General features: G+C 39.4%; 1 protein-coding gene and 1 non-coding gene across 2 annotated transcripts; one reads left to right on the forward strand and one right to left on the reverse strand.

The window, feature by feature from the left end:
- Positions 1 to 5,122: 5,122 nt before the first annotated feature.
- LOC146899269 (small nucleolar RNA R71) lies at positions 5,123 to 5,228 on the reverse strand. The gene has a single exon (XR_015024384.1). It is a non-coding gene; the product is annotated as a small nucleolar RNA R71 (small nucleolar RNA).
- A 412-nt stretch (positions 5,229 to 5,640) lies between these two features.
- On the forward strand, positions 5,641 to 7,796 carry LOC146899270 (uncharacterized). The gene has a single exon (XM_085736733.1). It carries the CDS (start codon positions 6,219 to 6,221, stop codon positions 7,794 to 7,796), a length of 1,578 nt encoding a protein of 525 aa, XP_085592859.1. The 5' UTR covers positions 5,641 to 6,218.
- Positions 7,797 to 17,228: the final 9,432 nt, after the last annotated feature.

Consider the following 17,228-nt stretch of genomic DNA (forward strand, 5'->3'; position numbering starts at 1 on the left):
CTGGCTAAAATCTCTGATCTAAATAAAGACGTAATGTTACTTAATTCTCAACTTGACAATGTCCTTAAACAAGTTAGAATGATGACCATTGGAACTGATGTTCTAGATAGGATGCTGGAAGGTCAAGTGATAGGTAAACCAAATGGCATAGGCTTTACACATGAACACCTGAAACAGGAACAACAAAATAGTAGCTATGTTCAGGTTTTAGAACACTATCAAAAAGCCAAGAAGGGAAAACCAGTTAAGAAATTAAGTTTATAGCTTCATGTAGAACATATACTATCACTTGTATAGGTTCAAAGTTGGAACATTCTATACAACATCCTAAAACTGACTTAGTAAAAGAGAATCTCTATTGGAAGTGTCATTTTTGCCACAGACAGGGTCATAAAAAACCTTTCTGTTTTGATCTGTATGGTGTACCTAGACAACATCAACATAGTTCAACCTTGAGAGTGGTCAAGAAGAAGTGGAAACCCAAATGCTTAGGGCTAATAGCCCATACCTCCTCAGAGCATCCTCCAGTGAAGACTGGTACTTTGATAGTGGGTGTTCCCGTCACATGACAGGGATGGACAACTTTCTAGAAAATGTCAGACCTTATGCCAAGAGTTATGTCACATTTGGGGATGGTGCTAAAGGAAAGATTGTAGGGATTGGAGACCTAGTTAGTGAAGGATCACCAAGACTGAATAATGTTTTGTTGGTCAAAGGGCTGGCAGCCAACCTGATTAGTATTAGTCAACTATGTGATCAGGGTCTTAGTGTAAATTTTAGTAAAACTGATTGCCAGATGTTAGATGAAAAGGGTAAGGTGAGTATGAAGGGTACTAGGTCTAAGGACAATTGTTACTTGTGGATATCTCAAGAACAGACTCTCATATCCTCATGCATGCTGAGCAAAGATGAAGAGGTCAAACTGTGGCACCAAAAACTGGGTCATTTGAACATGCAAGGAATTAAGAAAGCTATTTCTATGGAAGCAATCAGAGGCATACCCAGACTGGAGATCACTGAAAGGAGTATTTGTGGTGAATGTCAGATTGGTAAACAGACTCGAATGTCCCATCCTACGTTGGAACATCTGGGAACCTCTAAAGCTCTTGAACTTCTTCATATTGATTTAATGGGACCCATGCAAGTGGCAAGCATTGGTGGAAGAGGTATGTTCTGGTGGTTGTTGATGATTTTTCAAGATTCACCTGGGTGAACTTTATCAGAGAGAAATTAGACTCCTTTGAAGCTCTCAAGGAACTTTGCATTCAACTTCAAAGAGAGAAAAATAGAGGCATTGTCAGAATAAGAAGTGATCATGGAACAGAATTTGAAAAATCCAGATTTCAAGAATTTTATGCAGATGAAGGAATCATGCATGAATTCTAATCTCCCATAACACCTCAATAGAATGGAGTGGTGGAAAGGAAGAACATGACTCTACAAGAATCAGCCAGGGTCATGCTACATGCGAAACACCTTCCTCTTTATTTCTGGGTTAAAGCTATGAATACAGCGTGTCATGTTCATAACAGAGTCACTTTAAGAATAGGTACTTCAACTACCTTGTATGAACTATGGAAAGAAAGAAAGCCTATTGTGAAATATTTTCATGTCTTTGGTAGCAAGTGTTACATTCTAGCAGATAGAGATTACAGAAGGAAAATGGATCCAAAGAGTGATGAGGGAATCTTTCTGGGCTACTCTACTAACAGCAGGGCATATAGAGTGTTTAACAACAGAACTCAAGTTGTTATCGAATCCATCAATGTGGTAGTAGATGATGTGGTTAAAGAACCAACACTTGAAGTTGTACCAGGTGTTGAAGCATATCCTGAAACATCTGCTCAAGAAAATATAATTCCTAAAATTGTTGAAGAACCTGAAACTAACTCTGAAGATACTGAGATGGGGCATGGAGAAACAAGCAAAGCACCTTTAATTAGAATTCAGAATAATCATCCTCAGGATTATTGGAAATCCAGATCAAGGAATCAAAACCAGAAGAGCTAATGATGTTATCTCGAACTCATGTTTTGTATCCAAATTTGAACCCAAGAATGTGAAGGAAGCTCTCACTGATGATTTCCGGATTGAAGCCATGCAAGAAGAACTCAACCAGTTTAAAAGAAGTGAAGTATGAGATCTGGTGCCAAGACCAAATGACATAAATGTCATTGGTACAAAATGGATCTACAAAAACAAGTCAGATGAAAATGACAATGTTACCAGAAACAAGGCAAGATTGGTAGCACAAGGTTATACACAAGTAGAAGGACTAGACTTTGATGAAACATCTGCACCTGTTACCAGACTGGAATCCATAAGGTTACTCTTGGGAGTGGCTTGTATTCTAAAGTTCAAATTGTTTCAGATGGATGTGGAGAGTTCCTTTTTAAATGGGTACCTTCATGAAGAAGTCTATGTTGAGCAACCAAAGGGATTTGTTGATCCAAATTTTCCTGGTCATGTGTACAAGCTGAAGAAGGCCTTGTATGGGTTGAAGCAAGCTCCTAGGGCCTGGTATGAAAGACTCACAGAATTTCTGATCCATCAAGGGTACAAGAAGGGAGGAACAGACAAAACCTTGTTTGTTAAGAAGGATAAAGGAAGACTCATGATAGTACCAATCTATGTTGATGACATTGTGTTTGGAGGAATGTCGAATCAAATGGTTCAACATTTTGTACATCAGATGCAGTCTAAATTTGAGATGAGTCTTGTGGGAGAACTGACTTACTTTCTTGGTCTACAAGTCAGGCAAATGAAAGATACAATATTCATCTCCCAGAGCAAGTATGCTAAGAATATTGTAAAGAAGTCTGGGCTAGACAATGCCAGTCATAAGAGAACACCAGCATCCACTCACTTAAAGTTATCCAAAGATGAAATGGTGTAGCTGTTGATCAAAGTCTGTACAGAAGCATGATTGGAAATCTCCTATATCTTACTGATAACACGCAAAATACATTGTCTAAATAGTTTAAGTTTTATTTATTTTGGGGTCGTTTATTGTGTTTTGCATGTCTTCTGGCTAGTATTTCGTTGTGTTTCAGGTACCGAGGGTGTCAAAAGTAAAAGAATGAAAGAAGGAGGTGCAAAGAGCAACTTGAGCTAGTACAGCCCATCACCAAGGTTAATGACATCATGCTGATGTCACACCCAAATCAGATGAAGGAAACACGTTGAAGGAACAAAATTACGAAGTCTTCCTTCCAAAACTGGAGATTTCATCCAAATCAATTCCCATATCTTTGGGCACAAGTTTGAGGATTCAGTGGCAGATTCAAGGCTATAAAAGAGACCTTCAAGAAGCAGTTTTGGGGAGGACCAAGCTTTTTAGAGAGAAACTTAGCAATTTAGAAACCGATTAGTTTTTCACGTTTAAGTGTTTATGTAATTTACGCTTTCAGTACTTTGTTTCTTTGCAATTTCAATTCCATTAGCAAATACACTATTATATTTCAATTGCTATTTCCATTACTGCCACCGTGTTCAAATTCCCAATCCATTTTTCAATTGTTGTTTTCATCTTACCCTTTGCAATTACATTACGATCACTTCTGTCCATTTATTTTCAATTGTTTTGCGTGGCTCTTTACACTTGAATTAAACCTCCATATTTTAATTCAATTACCATTGCTTATATTGTTCACTGTTTAGAAAATGTTTAGTAGCATGAAGAAAAGTATGCTTGTTATAATTACCATGTTTGAGTAGATTTTTAGAGTCCGGAATGTGATGAATGTCGTACCAATGTTGCTCTGTTAATTTGTATGATTAGTAATTGTAACAGGAGTTATTTTTAAGCCTGAAAATTCTGATTTTCAACGATGAATATTCAGAGCGAAAGCTGGAATAACGTGATACTGGTTTCATATCGAAAGAGTGAAACCAATATCTGTCCGTAGAGTTTTAAGGAATTGATTTAAAAATTCAGCGAAAGCGTTGTTTTAACTAATTTAGAAATTTCTTATTTTCAAAAATGCTATTTTAAACTCATGGTCGTACACGCGAAAGCTGGCGTCTGTGAGTTTAAAATACGGTACGGGTTATGCGAAAGCTAACAGGACCTTTCAATTAAAATTTCTACTAAAAATAACTTTTCAAGCAAAAATTGATTTTTTTTTCAAACAGAGTTTTGACGTTGTAAGGCGTATACGCGAAAGCGATCGAATAGATTACAAAGTCAAAATTTGGTGTCGTACACGCGAAAGCTGACGACCCCTTTAAATTAATCCTTCTTTTAATGCGCGAAAATATTTTCCTGTTACAATAATAAATTACAATTTAGCAAGCATCAATGGTCGACACGAATTATATTCCAGGCTCTCGTCATTTAAAAGTAATTAAAAACAAGTTATTTTCCCAATTTTGCAACCAAATTAATTAGCATCGCCTTAGATAAACAACGTGACAATAGATAACGGTACTTGACATTGGTCTCTGTGGATACGACATCCATTTTTATACTAAAACAAAACAGCCGTGCACTTGCGGCCCTATCAAGTTTTTGGCGCCGTTGCCGGGGACCAATTTTTGGCAATATCGCTACTCCGTTGTTACACCGTTTAGACTAAGGCCCTTTTATTTATTTAAAAAAAAAAAAAACTTTGCATGCGAAAAACCCGAAGTGCCGAAAATCTAGTCAGCTACGTTGATGAAATTGAGCGCTACTTTCGAGCTAGGCGCCGATTGTTATTCGATACCCCGTCGCAGTCTGAGCCTCAATCAGAAATGGGCGACAACAACAACGATAACCGGTCACTGAAGGATTTCGCTGTGCCCTCCGAGGAGAAGCCTCATACAAGCATTGTTCGCCCTGCCATTGCAGCGAATAATTTCGAGCTCAAGCCCTCTTTAGTGCAGATAATTCAGCAAAATCAATTCTCCGGAAACCCAACGGAGGACCCGAACTTGCACCTTGCTACCTTTGTGCGGTTCGCTGAGACGCTGAAAGTGAATGGCGTCAACCCTGAAGCCATTCGTTTACGTTTATTCCCTTTCTCCCTCAGGGACAGAGCCAGTGCATGGCTTAATTCCTTACCGTCAAATTCCATAACGACATGGAATGAGTTAAAAAAGGCGTTCCTCGCTAGGTATTTCCCGCCTAGCAAAACGGCACAATTGAGGAACCTAATTACCTGCTTTAGGCAGACAGACGGAGAATCGCTCTTTGAAGCGTGGGAGAGATACAAGGATCTTTTGAGAGCTTGCCCGCATCATGGGTTGGAAAAGTGGCTGATCATCCATACCTTTTACAATGGTCTCCTGTATAACACAAGGATGACTATCGATGCCGCTGCGGGAGGAGCTCTAATGAACAAGCCGTTTGCTGAGGCTTGGGGCCTGATCGAGGGTATGGCCCAGAACCATTACCAATGGGGGAGCGAACGCGCTCTAGCCGAAAAAGGCCAGCCCAAGGCAGGGATGTACGAGGTTAGCAGTTTTGATCATCTGAGCGCTAAAGTTGATGCGCTATATAAAAGATAGATAGTCTAACCATCACTCCACCTGCCCCTGTGGCCGTTGTGGCCCCTAACTGTGAGATTTGCGGGACACCTGGACACACCCCTACTGATTGTCATCTGTTAGTCGGTACGGACCAGGCAAACTACGCACATGGGAACCCATACTGGCAAAGAAATCCTAATTTCCCATATAAAAATAATAGTCCCACCTATGCGCAGAATCCTGCACCCATTGCACCCCCCGATTTCCAAGCTCAAAGAGGAGCCCCTGTTGCTCCTCAAAAGTCTAACCTAGAACTGATGATGGAAAATTTTGTCGTGTCACAGTCCCAACAAAAGAAGGAGTTCCTGAATCAAAACATTCACACGAATGAAATGATTAAGCAGCTTGCATCTAAAGTTGACACGTTGGCCACCCATAACAAAATGTTGGAAACGCAAATTACACAAGTGGCCTAACAACGAGCAGCTGCTCCTTCAGGAACTTTCCCTGCGCAACCTCAACCAAACCCAAAAGGGGAGCTGAATGCTGTTACCTTGCATAGTGGAAAAGAGTTAGGGAATCCTAGTGAGAAGGAAGGCGCTGTGAAAGACTCGGTGCCAACCGAAAGTGAGGAAATCTCAGAGAGAAAGGAGGGAGTGGAGGAAGAAAAAGAGAAACCCTATGTACCTCCACCCCCCTACAAACCTCCAATCCCATTCCCTCAGAGACTTGCTAAGTCAAAGAGTGAAGGTCAGTTTAAGAAATTCATGGAGCTCCTGAAGAAGCTCCACGTAAATATCCCTTTCACAGAGGCAATCACCCAAATGCCCTCTTATGCCAAGTTTCTAAAAGATATTTTGACAAATAAGAGAAAAATCGATGACGATGATACCGTAGCACTCACTGAAGTGTGTAGCGCTATCATCCAGAATAAGATGCCACCTAAATTGAAAGATCTAGGGAGTTTTTCAATTCCTTGTGTTATTGGCAACTACGTCATCGATAAAGCGCTCTGTGATTTGGGTGCTAGTGTGAGTCTTATGCCCCTTTCCATCTGTGGGAGACTCAACCTTGGAGAGCTAAAATCGACTAGGATGTCTCTACAACTGGCTGATCGATCTATCAAGTACCCGGTAGGAATATTGGAGGATGTACCGTTGAGAATCGGCCAGTTGTACATTCCCACCGACTTTGTGGTAATGGACATCACTGAAGACTCGTCTATCCCAATCCTCTTAGGAAGACCTTTCCTAGCTACGGCTGGTGCTATCATAGATGTAAAGAAAGGAAAACTTACCTTTGAGGTTGGGGATGAAAAGATCGAGTTCATCTTGTCTAAATTCATGAAAAACCCCTCCATTAACGACACAGCTTGCTTAGTTGATATAATTGATGAATGCATTAAGGAGCATGCGTCAGGACCACCTCCCACTAAGGGAATGGACGTGTCCTTGACTGAAACTGAGGTAGAAGAGGCAAGTCCCCATCAAGAAGAATTGGATGTAAATCCGGTTTATCAAAATGAATGCCTCACCCTTCTTCCCGCTCCGACTCAAGAGCAGTTGAAAGTCGAAATGAAAGAGTTACCTAAAAACCTTAGGTATGAATTTCTAGGACCTAACCGACCAGTCATTGTGAGTGCCGACTTAGGAGAGGCTGAAACTGAGAAATTACTTGCTGTATTAAGAAAATACTCGGAAGTTATAGGGTACTTAATTGATGACCACAAAGGTATTAGCCCTTCAATTTGTATGCATAAAATTTTACTTGAAGAGGACTACAAACCCTCTAGAGAACATCAAAGAAGTCTGAACCCAAACATGAGTGAGGTTGTTAAAAAAGAAGTACTGAAGCTTCTGGATGTCGGGGTGATATACCCCATCTCTGACAGCAAGTGGGTGAGTCCAGTTCATGTAGTACCAAAGAAAGGAGGGATGACAGTGGTGAAGAATGAAAAGGGAGAGTCTGTGGCCACACGTGCAACCACTGGATGGCGTATGTGTACAGACTACATGAAATTGAACAAGGCCACAAGGAAAGACCACTTCCCTCTCCCGTTCATAGACCAAATGCTTGAGCGTCGAGCTAAGCATTCCCATTTCTGCTATCTTGATGGTTACTCGGGATTCTTTCAGATCCCTATCCACCCGAGTGACCAAGAAAAGACGACCTTCATATGCCCTTATGGAACATTTGCCTATCGGCGAATCCCTTTCGGGCTATGCAATGCGCCCGCCACCTTTCAGAGATGCATGATGGCAATCTTTGGAGATTTCCTAGAGGACATATGGAAGTCTTCATGGATGACTTTTCAGTATGCGGGCCAAGCTTTGAGGGTTGTCTGAGTAATTTGGACAAAGTTCTAGAACGATGTGTAAAAGTCAACCTAGTGTTGAACTGGGAAAAATGCCATTTCATGGTAAAGGAAGGCATAGTCCTCGGACACGTAGTGTCAGAACCAGGAATAGAGGTTGACAAAGCAAAGATCAAAGTGATTGAGAGGCTAACACCTCCCACCACAGTGAAAGAAGTCCGAAGCTTTCTGGGTCACGCTGGTTTTTACCGGCGTTTCATTAAGGACTTCTCTAACATAACTAAGCCTCTTACAGGCTTGCTTATGAAGGACGTAGAGTTCATATTTAATGAACAATGCCTTGAGTCTTTCCACAAGCTCAAGCAAGCACTAATCTCTGCACCTATAATGCAACCTCCAGATTGGAGTCTTCCCTTTGAGATTATGTGCGATGCGAGCGATTATGCAGTAGGTGCTGTCTTAGGACAACGGAAGGATAAAAAGATGCATGCGATCTATTATGCCAGCAGAACCTTGAAGCTCAAATAAATTATGCTACTACTGAGAAAGAGCTTCTGGCCATTGTCTATGCTATTGACAAATTTCGATCTTACTTGGTGGGTGTGAAAATTATTGTCTACACTGACCATGCCGCCATAAGGTATCTGCTGAGTAAGAAAGATGCAAATCCCAGGTTAATTAGATGGATTCTGCTACTACAAGAGTTTGATCTGGAGATTCGTGATAAAAAAGGAACAGAGAATGTGGTAGCAGACCATTTGTCTAGGTTGAGTGACCTCAAGCGAGAGGAGTTACCTTTAGATGACTCTTTCCCTGATGATAGGCTGATAGCGTCCGTAAAGACTGTGGCACCCTGGTATGTTGACTTTGTCAACTACCTTGCCGCTGGGGTCCTACCCCCGGACATGGACTATCAGCGGAAGAAAAAGTTCTTCAATGATCTAAAGCAATATTACTGGGATGAGCCCCATTGTTGCATTCCAGAGGAAGAGGTCGAGAGTGTCCTTACCCATTGTCATGCGTCCGCCTATGGTGGGCACGCCAGCACGTCCAAAACGGCCTACAAGATCCTCCAAGCAGGACTCTACTGGCCTAATATCTTTAAGGATGTCCACGCGTTCGTTGCGAGATGTGATCAGTGCCAGCACACCGGTAACATCTCCAAAAGGCATGAGATGCCACTTAAGAACATCCTAGAGGTCGAAATCTTTGATGTGTGGGGCATTGACTTCATGGGACCCTTCCCGTCCTCCATGGGAAACCAATACATACTCGTCGCAGTGGACTATGTGTCAAAATGGATCGAGGCCATCGCCTCTCCTACCAATGATACACGAGTTGTGATTAAAATGTTTAAGAAAATAATCTTCCCTAGATTCGGAGTCCCAAGGCTGGTCATAAGTGATGGTGGATCTCACTTCATCTCGAGGCAATTTGAAAATTTGCTTCAGAAGTATGGAGTGAAACACAGAGTCGCAACCTCGTATCTTCCACAAACAAGCGGCCAAGTGGAAGTCTCTAACCGAGAAATTAAGTCCATCCTTGAGAAAACTGTCTCAACTTCTAGGAAGGATTGGGCCGCCAAGCTTGATGATGCACTCTGGGCTTATAGAACTGCCTACAAGACGCCTATTGGGACTACACCTTTCAAACTAGTCTATGGGAAGTCTTGCCATCTTCCGGTGGAACTTGAGCATAAAGCGTATTGGGCTATTAAAGCCCTTAACATGGATTATAAATCCGCCGGGGGAAAAAGGGTATTAGAGTTGAATGAGTTAGAAGAGCTAAGATTAGACGCCTATGAGAATGCCAAGATTTACAAAGAAAGAACAAAAAAATGGCAAGATAGGTGTATAATCAGGAGAGAATTTAGAGAGGGGGAGCTTGTATTACTGTTTAACTCCAGGTTGAAATTGTTCCCTGGAAAGCTCCGCTCTCGTTGGTCCGGGCCGTTTCAAGTGAAAAAAGTAATGCCGTCTGGCACAGTCGAAGTGTGGAGTGAATCCACTGGCCCATTTACTGTGAATGGCCAGAGGTTAAAACATTACACCTCTGGAGAGGATGTTGAGAAAGGCATTTGTTATGCCTTGACAAAACCCTGAAAGATGAGTAAGGCGTCGAGCTACCGACGTTAAATGAAGCGCTGCGTGGGAGGCAACCCACAGTTTTTATTTATTGACTTTATTTTTATGTTTATTTTTTTTAAAAAATAAAAAGATCAGTCAGAGTTGGCAATGATAGGTGGCATGTCCAAAAGGCAAGAAAAAAAAATTGGCAAGGATATATGGATGATCCAGCATCATTGGATGCCCCAGATGACCCAGACGATGATTGATCTACTAGGTAGTGTCTTTCCTTCGCTTTTATTTTTATTTATTTCCATTGAGGTCAATGTCAGTTTTAAGTGTGGGAGAGGAATTTCCCACCTTAACAGTCTAAGTCTTAATTATCGAGTCAAAAAAATGTGTAGTTTTTGCTTTGTTGTCTAATTCTCCCGTTTTATGAACCAATAAAATTTCAAAAAAAAAAAAAAAATAAATAAATTTAAGGCTGAGTTCGATGATGACTTTATGCATGTAAACACCCTTTCCCTTTTTAAGTTTCACTAAACTCATATCATGTTTCAATGTGAAAATTCTCTTTTGAGAAATCACAAAGTTGCAGTCTTTGAGTAAGTGTATGAGTAGGTATTTTAAGGAGCACGTTCTAACTTTAATTGTAACTTAGACCCTTAAAAGTCTTCAGAGTAAAAGTAGTATAAGTTTGTGTGGCAAATAATGTGCTTTATTGTTATAAATTGTTAAACTAAAATGGGGCGGGAGAATGGCACCAACATGTGGAGGAAAGGACACTCTCTCTCTGACTTCCTAAATGTGGTGGTGACTCCCTAAATTGAGCTTAAGTTCCGAATCCCTCAAAAGAGGAAATAAATTCATCAAAGCTAGGGGGAAAGGACACCCTCTCCATAATGACTTCCTACGCGGAGTTGATAAAATTTTTGCAGCACTACTTAGGGTGATTTTGAATCTAGGAGGAAAGGACACCCTCTCCATAAAGACTTCCTATGAGGATAGATAGCCCCTAAGCAATCTGCAGTCCCTTGCGCTTAAATTGTTAATTTAATTCTAACTAAATTCCCATCTCTCTTATATGAAATGAAGAAAGGACTTTTCTCGGTTGATTTACTGTTGAAGTTAGAACCTGTTTTCCTCATAATACCTCTTACACAGGCGCAATAAAAAGCTGGACTCCACACACACACACTCACTTGAAACTGTTGTAGGGTTGATGTGATCTTTGAAAAGTGTTTTGGTTGTGATAAGTGCATCCTGAGAACAAAGCCTTGAAAAAAAATGCAATTGATTTCTAGTTCATTCTGTTCTTCTGAATTATGTTGTTGTCGTCCCTTGCTTTTTGCTTGAGGACAAGCAATGGTTCAAGTGTGGGGGAGTTTGATAACACGCAAAATACATTGTCTAAATAGTTTAAGTTTTATTTATTTTGGGGTCGTTTATTGTGTTTTGCATGTCTTCTGGCTAGTATTTCGTTGTGTTTCAGGTACCGAGGGTGTCAAAAGTAAAAGAATGAAAGAAGGAGGTGCAAAGAGCAACTTGAGCTAGTACAACCCATCACCAAGGTTAATGACATCATGCTGATGTCACACCCAAATCAGATTAAGGAAACGCGTTGAGGGAACAAAATTACGGAGTCTTCCTTCCAAAACTGGAGATTTCATCCAAATCAATTCCCATATCTTTGGGCACAAGTTTGAGGATTCAGTGGCAGATTCAAGGCTATAAAAGAGACCTTCAAGAATCAGTTTTGGGGAGGACCAAGCTTTTTAGAGAGAAACTTAGCAATTTAGAAACCGATTAGTTTTTCACGTTTAAGTGTTTATGTAATTTACGCTTTCAGTACTTTGTTTCTTTGCAATTTCAATTCCATTAGCAAATACACTATTATATTTCAATTGCTATTTCCATTACTGCCACCGTGTTCAAATTCCCAATCCATTTTTCAATTGTTGTTTTCATCTTACCCTTTGCAATTACATTACGATCACTTCTGTCCATTTATTTTCAATTGTTTTGCGTGGCTCTTTACACTTGAATTAAACCTCCATATTTTAATTCAATTACCATTGCCGTGACATATTTCTGGTTCTGTTCAATTTATTGTTTATGTTAAGTTCAATTCCCTGGTTGCTGCTATTCCCTTGTTTTCGCTTGTTGCGGCTGTTTGTTTCAATACAATTGGCATAGTTTTCATTGTGGCAGTGGAATTATATACTCAATTAAAGTTGCCATCTAATTCAGGTTCTGCTTCTATTCACGTTTATTTTCTTATATTGTTCACTGTTTAGAAAATGTTTAGTAGCATGAAGAAAAGTATGCTTGTTATAATTACCATGTTTGAGTAGATTTTTATAGAGTCCGGAATGTGATGAATGTCGTACCAATGTTGCTCTGTTAATTTGTATGATTAGTAATTGTAACACGAATTATTTTTAAGCCTGAAAATTCTGATTTTCAACGATGAATATTCACAGCGAAAGCTGGAATAACGTGATACTGGTTTCATATCGAAAGAGTGAAACCAGTATCTGTCCGTAGAGTTTTAAGGAATTGATTTAAAAATTCAGCGAAAGCATTTTTTTAATTAATTTAGAAATTTCTTATTTTCAAAAATGCTATTTTAAACTCAAGGTCGTACACGCGAAAGCTGGCGTCTGTGAGTTTAAAATACGGTACTGGTTATGCGAAAGCTAACAGGACCTTTAAATTAAAATTTCTACTAAAAATAACTTTTCAAGAAAAAATTGATTTTTTTTTCAAACAGAGTTTTGACGTTGTAAGGCGTATACGCGAAAGCGATCGAATAGATTACAAAGTCAAAATTTGGTGTCGTACACGCGAAAGCTGACGACCCCTTTAAATTAATCCTTTTAATGCGCGAAAATATTTTCCTGTTACAATAATAAATTACAATTTAGCAAGCATCAACGGTCGACACGAATTATATTCCGGACTCTCGTCATTTAAAAGTAATTAAAAACCAGTTATTTTCCCAATTTTGCAACCAAATTAATTAGCATCGCCTTAGATAAACAACGTGACAATAGATAACGGTATTTGACATTGGTCTATGTGGATACGACATCCCTTTTTATACTAAAACGAAACAGCCGTGCACTTGCGGCCCTATCACTTACAGCAGACCTGACATAACTTTTGCTGTAGGAGTTTGTGCTAGATACCAAGCAGAGCCCAAATTGAGTCATCTTGTTCAAGTCAAGAGGATTCTGAAGTACATAAATGGCACCACAGACTATGGAATTCTATATTCTCACAGTGAAAATTCCAGGTTGATTGGCTATTGTGATGCAGATTGGGCAGGTAGTGCAGATGACAGAAAAAGTACTTCAAGAGGTTGTTTCTTCCTTGGGAACAATCTAGTGTCTTGGTTCAGCAAGAAACAAAATTCTATGTCTCTATCCACAACAGAAGAAGAATATATTGATGTTGGAAGTAGCTGCTCTCAGTTAGTATGGATGAAGCAAATGTGGGAAGAGTATGATGTTCAACAAAATGTTCTAACATTGTACTGTGACAATCTAAGTGCTATCAACATCTCCAAGAATCCTATACAACATAGCAGAACAAAGCACATTGACATCCGACATCACTTCATTAGGGATCTTGTTGAAGACAAGGTAGTAACTCTGGAGCATGTGACAACTGAAGAACAACTGGCTGACATCTTCACAAAAGCCTTAGATGTCAAACAATTTGAGAAACTAAGAAGCAAGCTGGGTATCTGCATCCATGAGGAATTGTAGCAACCAATGTTCAGAATGTCAGGTACTTTTGGCTATAATTTATGCTTTTATCAACTCTTAATTTGGCATATTTTATGGCTAAAAAGGGGGAGCAGATATATCCATGTTGTATGTTTCCTGACTATGTGTCTACTGATGTTGAGACATCTGATTCTGGTTCTCTGGTGATCTTGGTTTTCTGGTATTCTTATTTGATTGATAAAAAAAAAATTTGCTCGTATGCATGTATTCAGGGGGAGTCTTAGAAACACTGATTGCGCTCCTTGAGGGGGAGTAAACTTTTGTCCCTGAATGTTCCTGTGGATGTTGGAACATCCTGCTTGTTTGAGCTATTGAACATTGTCTGGGAGTTTATTCTTCTTATTTTTCTCTGAGTAGCGTGTTGTGACAGTTGACTGTCTGTTTAGGATGTACAGGAATTTATTTTTCCTTATATGTCCTATGCTGCAAGACTCTGATTCTCTTGTTGATACCTACTAGTTTCTTTTGTCTGCCTATTTCCATATGTTAATTGTTGTGTGAAAATATTGGAAGCAGAATCTGAGACCTGTAATATATTTCTTCTATGTCCAGAAGATTATGTGTGATGACTGAAGAACTGTATTTTGGTATCTATTGGAAATATGAGTTTGTGAACCTTTCTTCAAGGTAGATTTTGTTTGTGAAGATTGAAGGAAAGGTTACGTGTGCTATCTCTCTGATTTAACTGGTTTGGGCTTAATTTGGTTTAGCCAAAAATTTGCCAAAGGGGGAGATTGTTGGATATTTATATGTTGGCTTCACTTTTGCCTAAAACAAATATTCACTACAGATGTGGAACACAATGTTCCAACATCCAGGCTTGGTATGTGCGTTATGTGCTTTGCCTATGTTTACGCACGCATTCGCTTGATTTAAGGAATCCACGCCAGCATGTGTTGGTCTAAATCGTGTGCAGTTATGAGAAGATCAGAACGATGTGATTTCCTAAGGGAATGGTAATGACTTAGGAAAGTTTTTTAAGGTGATGATAATGTGACTTTTAATGTGCCTACTTTTTAGGAGTTTCCTTATCCGGCCATGTTGATTGAGTAATGAGTCACCGGTTTGATCTGAAGCCTGATTGAGTTGATGACGCGCTTTGCTTCAGCATATAAAGGAGGCTGCAAGACCTGAAGAATCATTCAAGACATCATTTTAAAAAATAGAGTTTATTTTAGGTTTTGAGCCTTTTGATTGTGAGCCTTTCGTGTATCATCTTGATGCATGTTAAGGACTGTACTTTGAGTTGTAAATTGTGCACTACTCCGAAGCTTTTAAGCAAGGAGCTAGGTAGACTGTCAACTGCATCTAAGCTTTTAAGCAAGGTTGCATGTTGTTATTTTTGAGGGTAACCTCATTTTATTTGAGTCTGTAATTTGGAAATCACAAGGGATTGTGATCAGTTGTAAGGGAGTGAGATGGGATCTCAGATCTAGGAGTTCCTAGGTTGATGTCTTGTTGGGGTATGTCCTAGGCCATAAGTGCAAAGGCGGTTTGCTGAGAGCTTTTGAATACGAACTGCACTAGTGGATTTCCTTCCTGGCTTGGTAGCCCCCAGAGTAGGTGACGTCGCACTGAACTGGGTTAACAATTTCTCTGTGCCTCTTTTCTTTCTTGTCTGTTATTTTGTTAAATTATGATTGTTAGCTTAATGTTCTAAACATCGTATACAACATTTGTTTTCTGTGTTTCATGTTGAAACATCTCTCAGAACATCTTAAGACTAACGTGCCAGAATTTCAACGTTGGAAAAGGACAATAGTACAATTGTACAACCACTATCTCCACTACTCAGTTTTGTGCCTGCAATAGTACAAGAACAACAGCTGTGACTACGATGGTATTCCTCTATTCTTGGAATAGATTCGAAATTGTTCCTTCATAGGACAATAACCAAATCAGGCAATAGATCATTGGTGATTTGATCAAGCTTCAAACGACTCTTTTTGATGTGCTGGCAATCAACAACATCTCTTTCACACCTCTATATAAAGAAGTGAAGACTTGAAGATTTCTAAGAGACTCACAACAATTTTACCAGTGCCAAAACTCTGCTGAATTTTTTCACATCAAAAGTTCACTTAGAATTTCTTTTCAACGTTGACATCTTAGAAATTCTAGAGTCTTAAGAGTCTATATCTGATTTGTATTGTGAACACCACTGATTGTATATCAAATGTTCAACCTCAAACAATTTTCTTTGTAATTCTGCTTGAATAGAAGTCTCTTGCAGTTGTGCTTGAGCATAGGAAGTCTCTTGATTTTGTTCTTGAGCATAGAAAATCTCTTGCACTTGTGCTTGACTAGTTGGAAGTCTCTTGCTAGTTTTAGCAGTGAGCAGTTGTAATTAGATATTACATTTTCTAGTGAACTCTCCTTGGAAGTGCAAGTGGGACATGACTACTTTCGGTTTGTGGAAGGAACTTGTATAATTGTTTTGTGTCTTTCCTCTCTCTCTCTCTCTCCCTCTCTCTGCCTCTTTCTCTGGTTTTATCCGCTGCATTTAGATTATGAACATCACTTCTTAAACTGACCTCTATTAGGTTCTGAACAGTGAATTCAGTTTAGGAGAAAACGAAGAAAAAGAAAACAAAATTCAACCCCCCTTCTTGTGTTTTTCTCACCTTCAATTGGTATCTAGAGCCTTGGTCTGTTGTCTTAACACTTAACAGTATAACAGGAAAAGATTTGAGAAAAACATGTCTGGTGAAAGCTCTAGTTCTGGTCAGAACAACTATGTTGTTCCATATGATTATGGTGATAAGAAAGCTGACTCTGGTAAAGTTCCAAAGTTCAATGGAGACCCTGAAGAATTCTCTTGGTGGAAAACCAACTTCTACAGTTATGTCATGGGTTTAGATGAAGAACTGTGGGATATTCTTGAAGAAGGTGTTGGTGACTTGGTCCTTGATGAAGAAGGAGCTGTTGTTGATAGAAAGAAACATACCCCTGCTCAAAAGAAAATTTACAAGAAACATCACAAGATTAGAGGTTCACTTGTTCTTGTTATACCTCGTGTAGAGTATAAGAAAATGAGTGACAAATCTACTGCAAAGACAATGTTTGCTTCTCTCTGTGCAAACTATGAAGGTAGTAAGAAAGTTAGAGAAGCAAAGACTCTTATGCTTGTTCATTAGTATGAGTTGTTCAAGATGAAAAATGATGAAAGTATTGAGCAAATGTACTTAAGATTTCAGACTCTAGTCTTTGGACTTCAAATACTGAAGAAAAGCTATGTAGCTTCTGATCATGTGAGCAAGATATTGAGAAGCTTACTTGCTAGATGAAGACCTAAAGTTACAGCTATTGAGGAAGCTAAAGATTTAAACACTTTAAGGGTTGAAGATCTTGTCAGCTCTCTCAAGGTTCATGAGATAAGTCTAAATGAACATGAGCACGCTAAGAAGACAAAATCTATTGCTCTGCCATCTAAAGGAAAGTCATCAAAAGCTCTTAAAGTTATAGAATCTAAAGAAGAGTCACCTGATGCAGATTCTGATGAATATCCTACTAAGAAGATGGTTATGCTTTCCAACAAGCTTGAGTATCTAGCAAAGAAGAACAAGAAGTTTTTGAGCAATAAGGGTGGTTACAAAACTTCAA

The sequence above is a fragment of the Medicago sativa genome, chromosome 8 (assembly GCF_051527215.1).
Source record: "Medicago sativa cultivar Bolivia chromosome 8, Bolivia_mono, whole genome shotgun sequence".
NCBI classification, from domain to species: domain Eukaryota; kingdom Viridiplantae; phylum Streptophyta; class Magnoliopsida; order Fabales; family Fabaceae; genus Medicago; species Medicago sativa.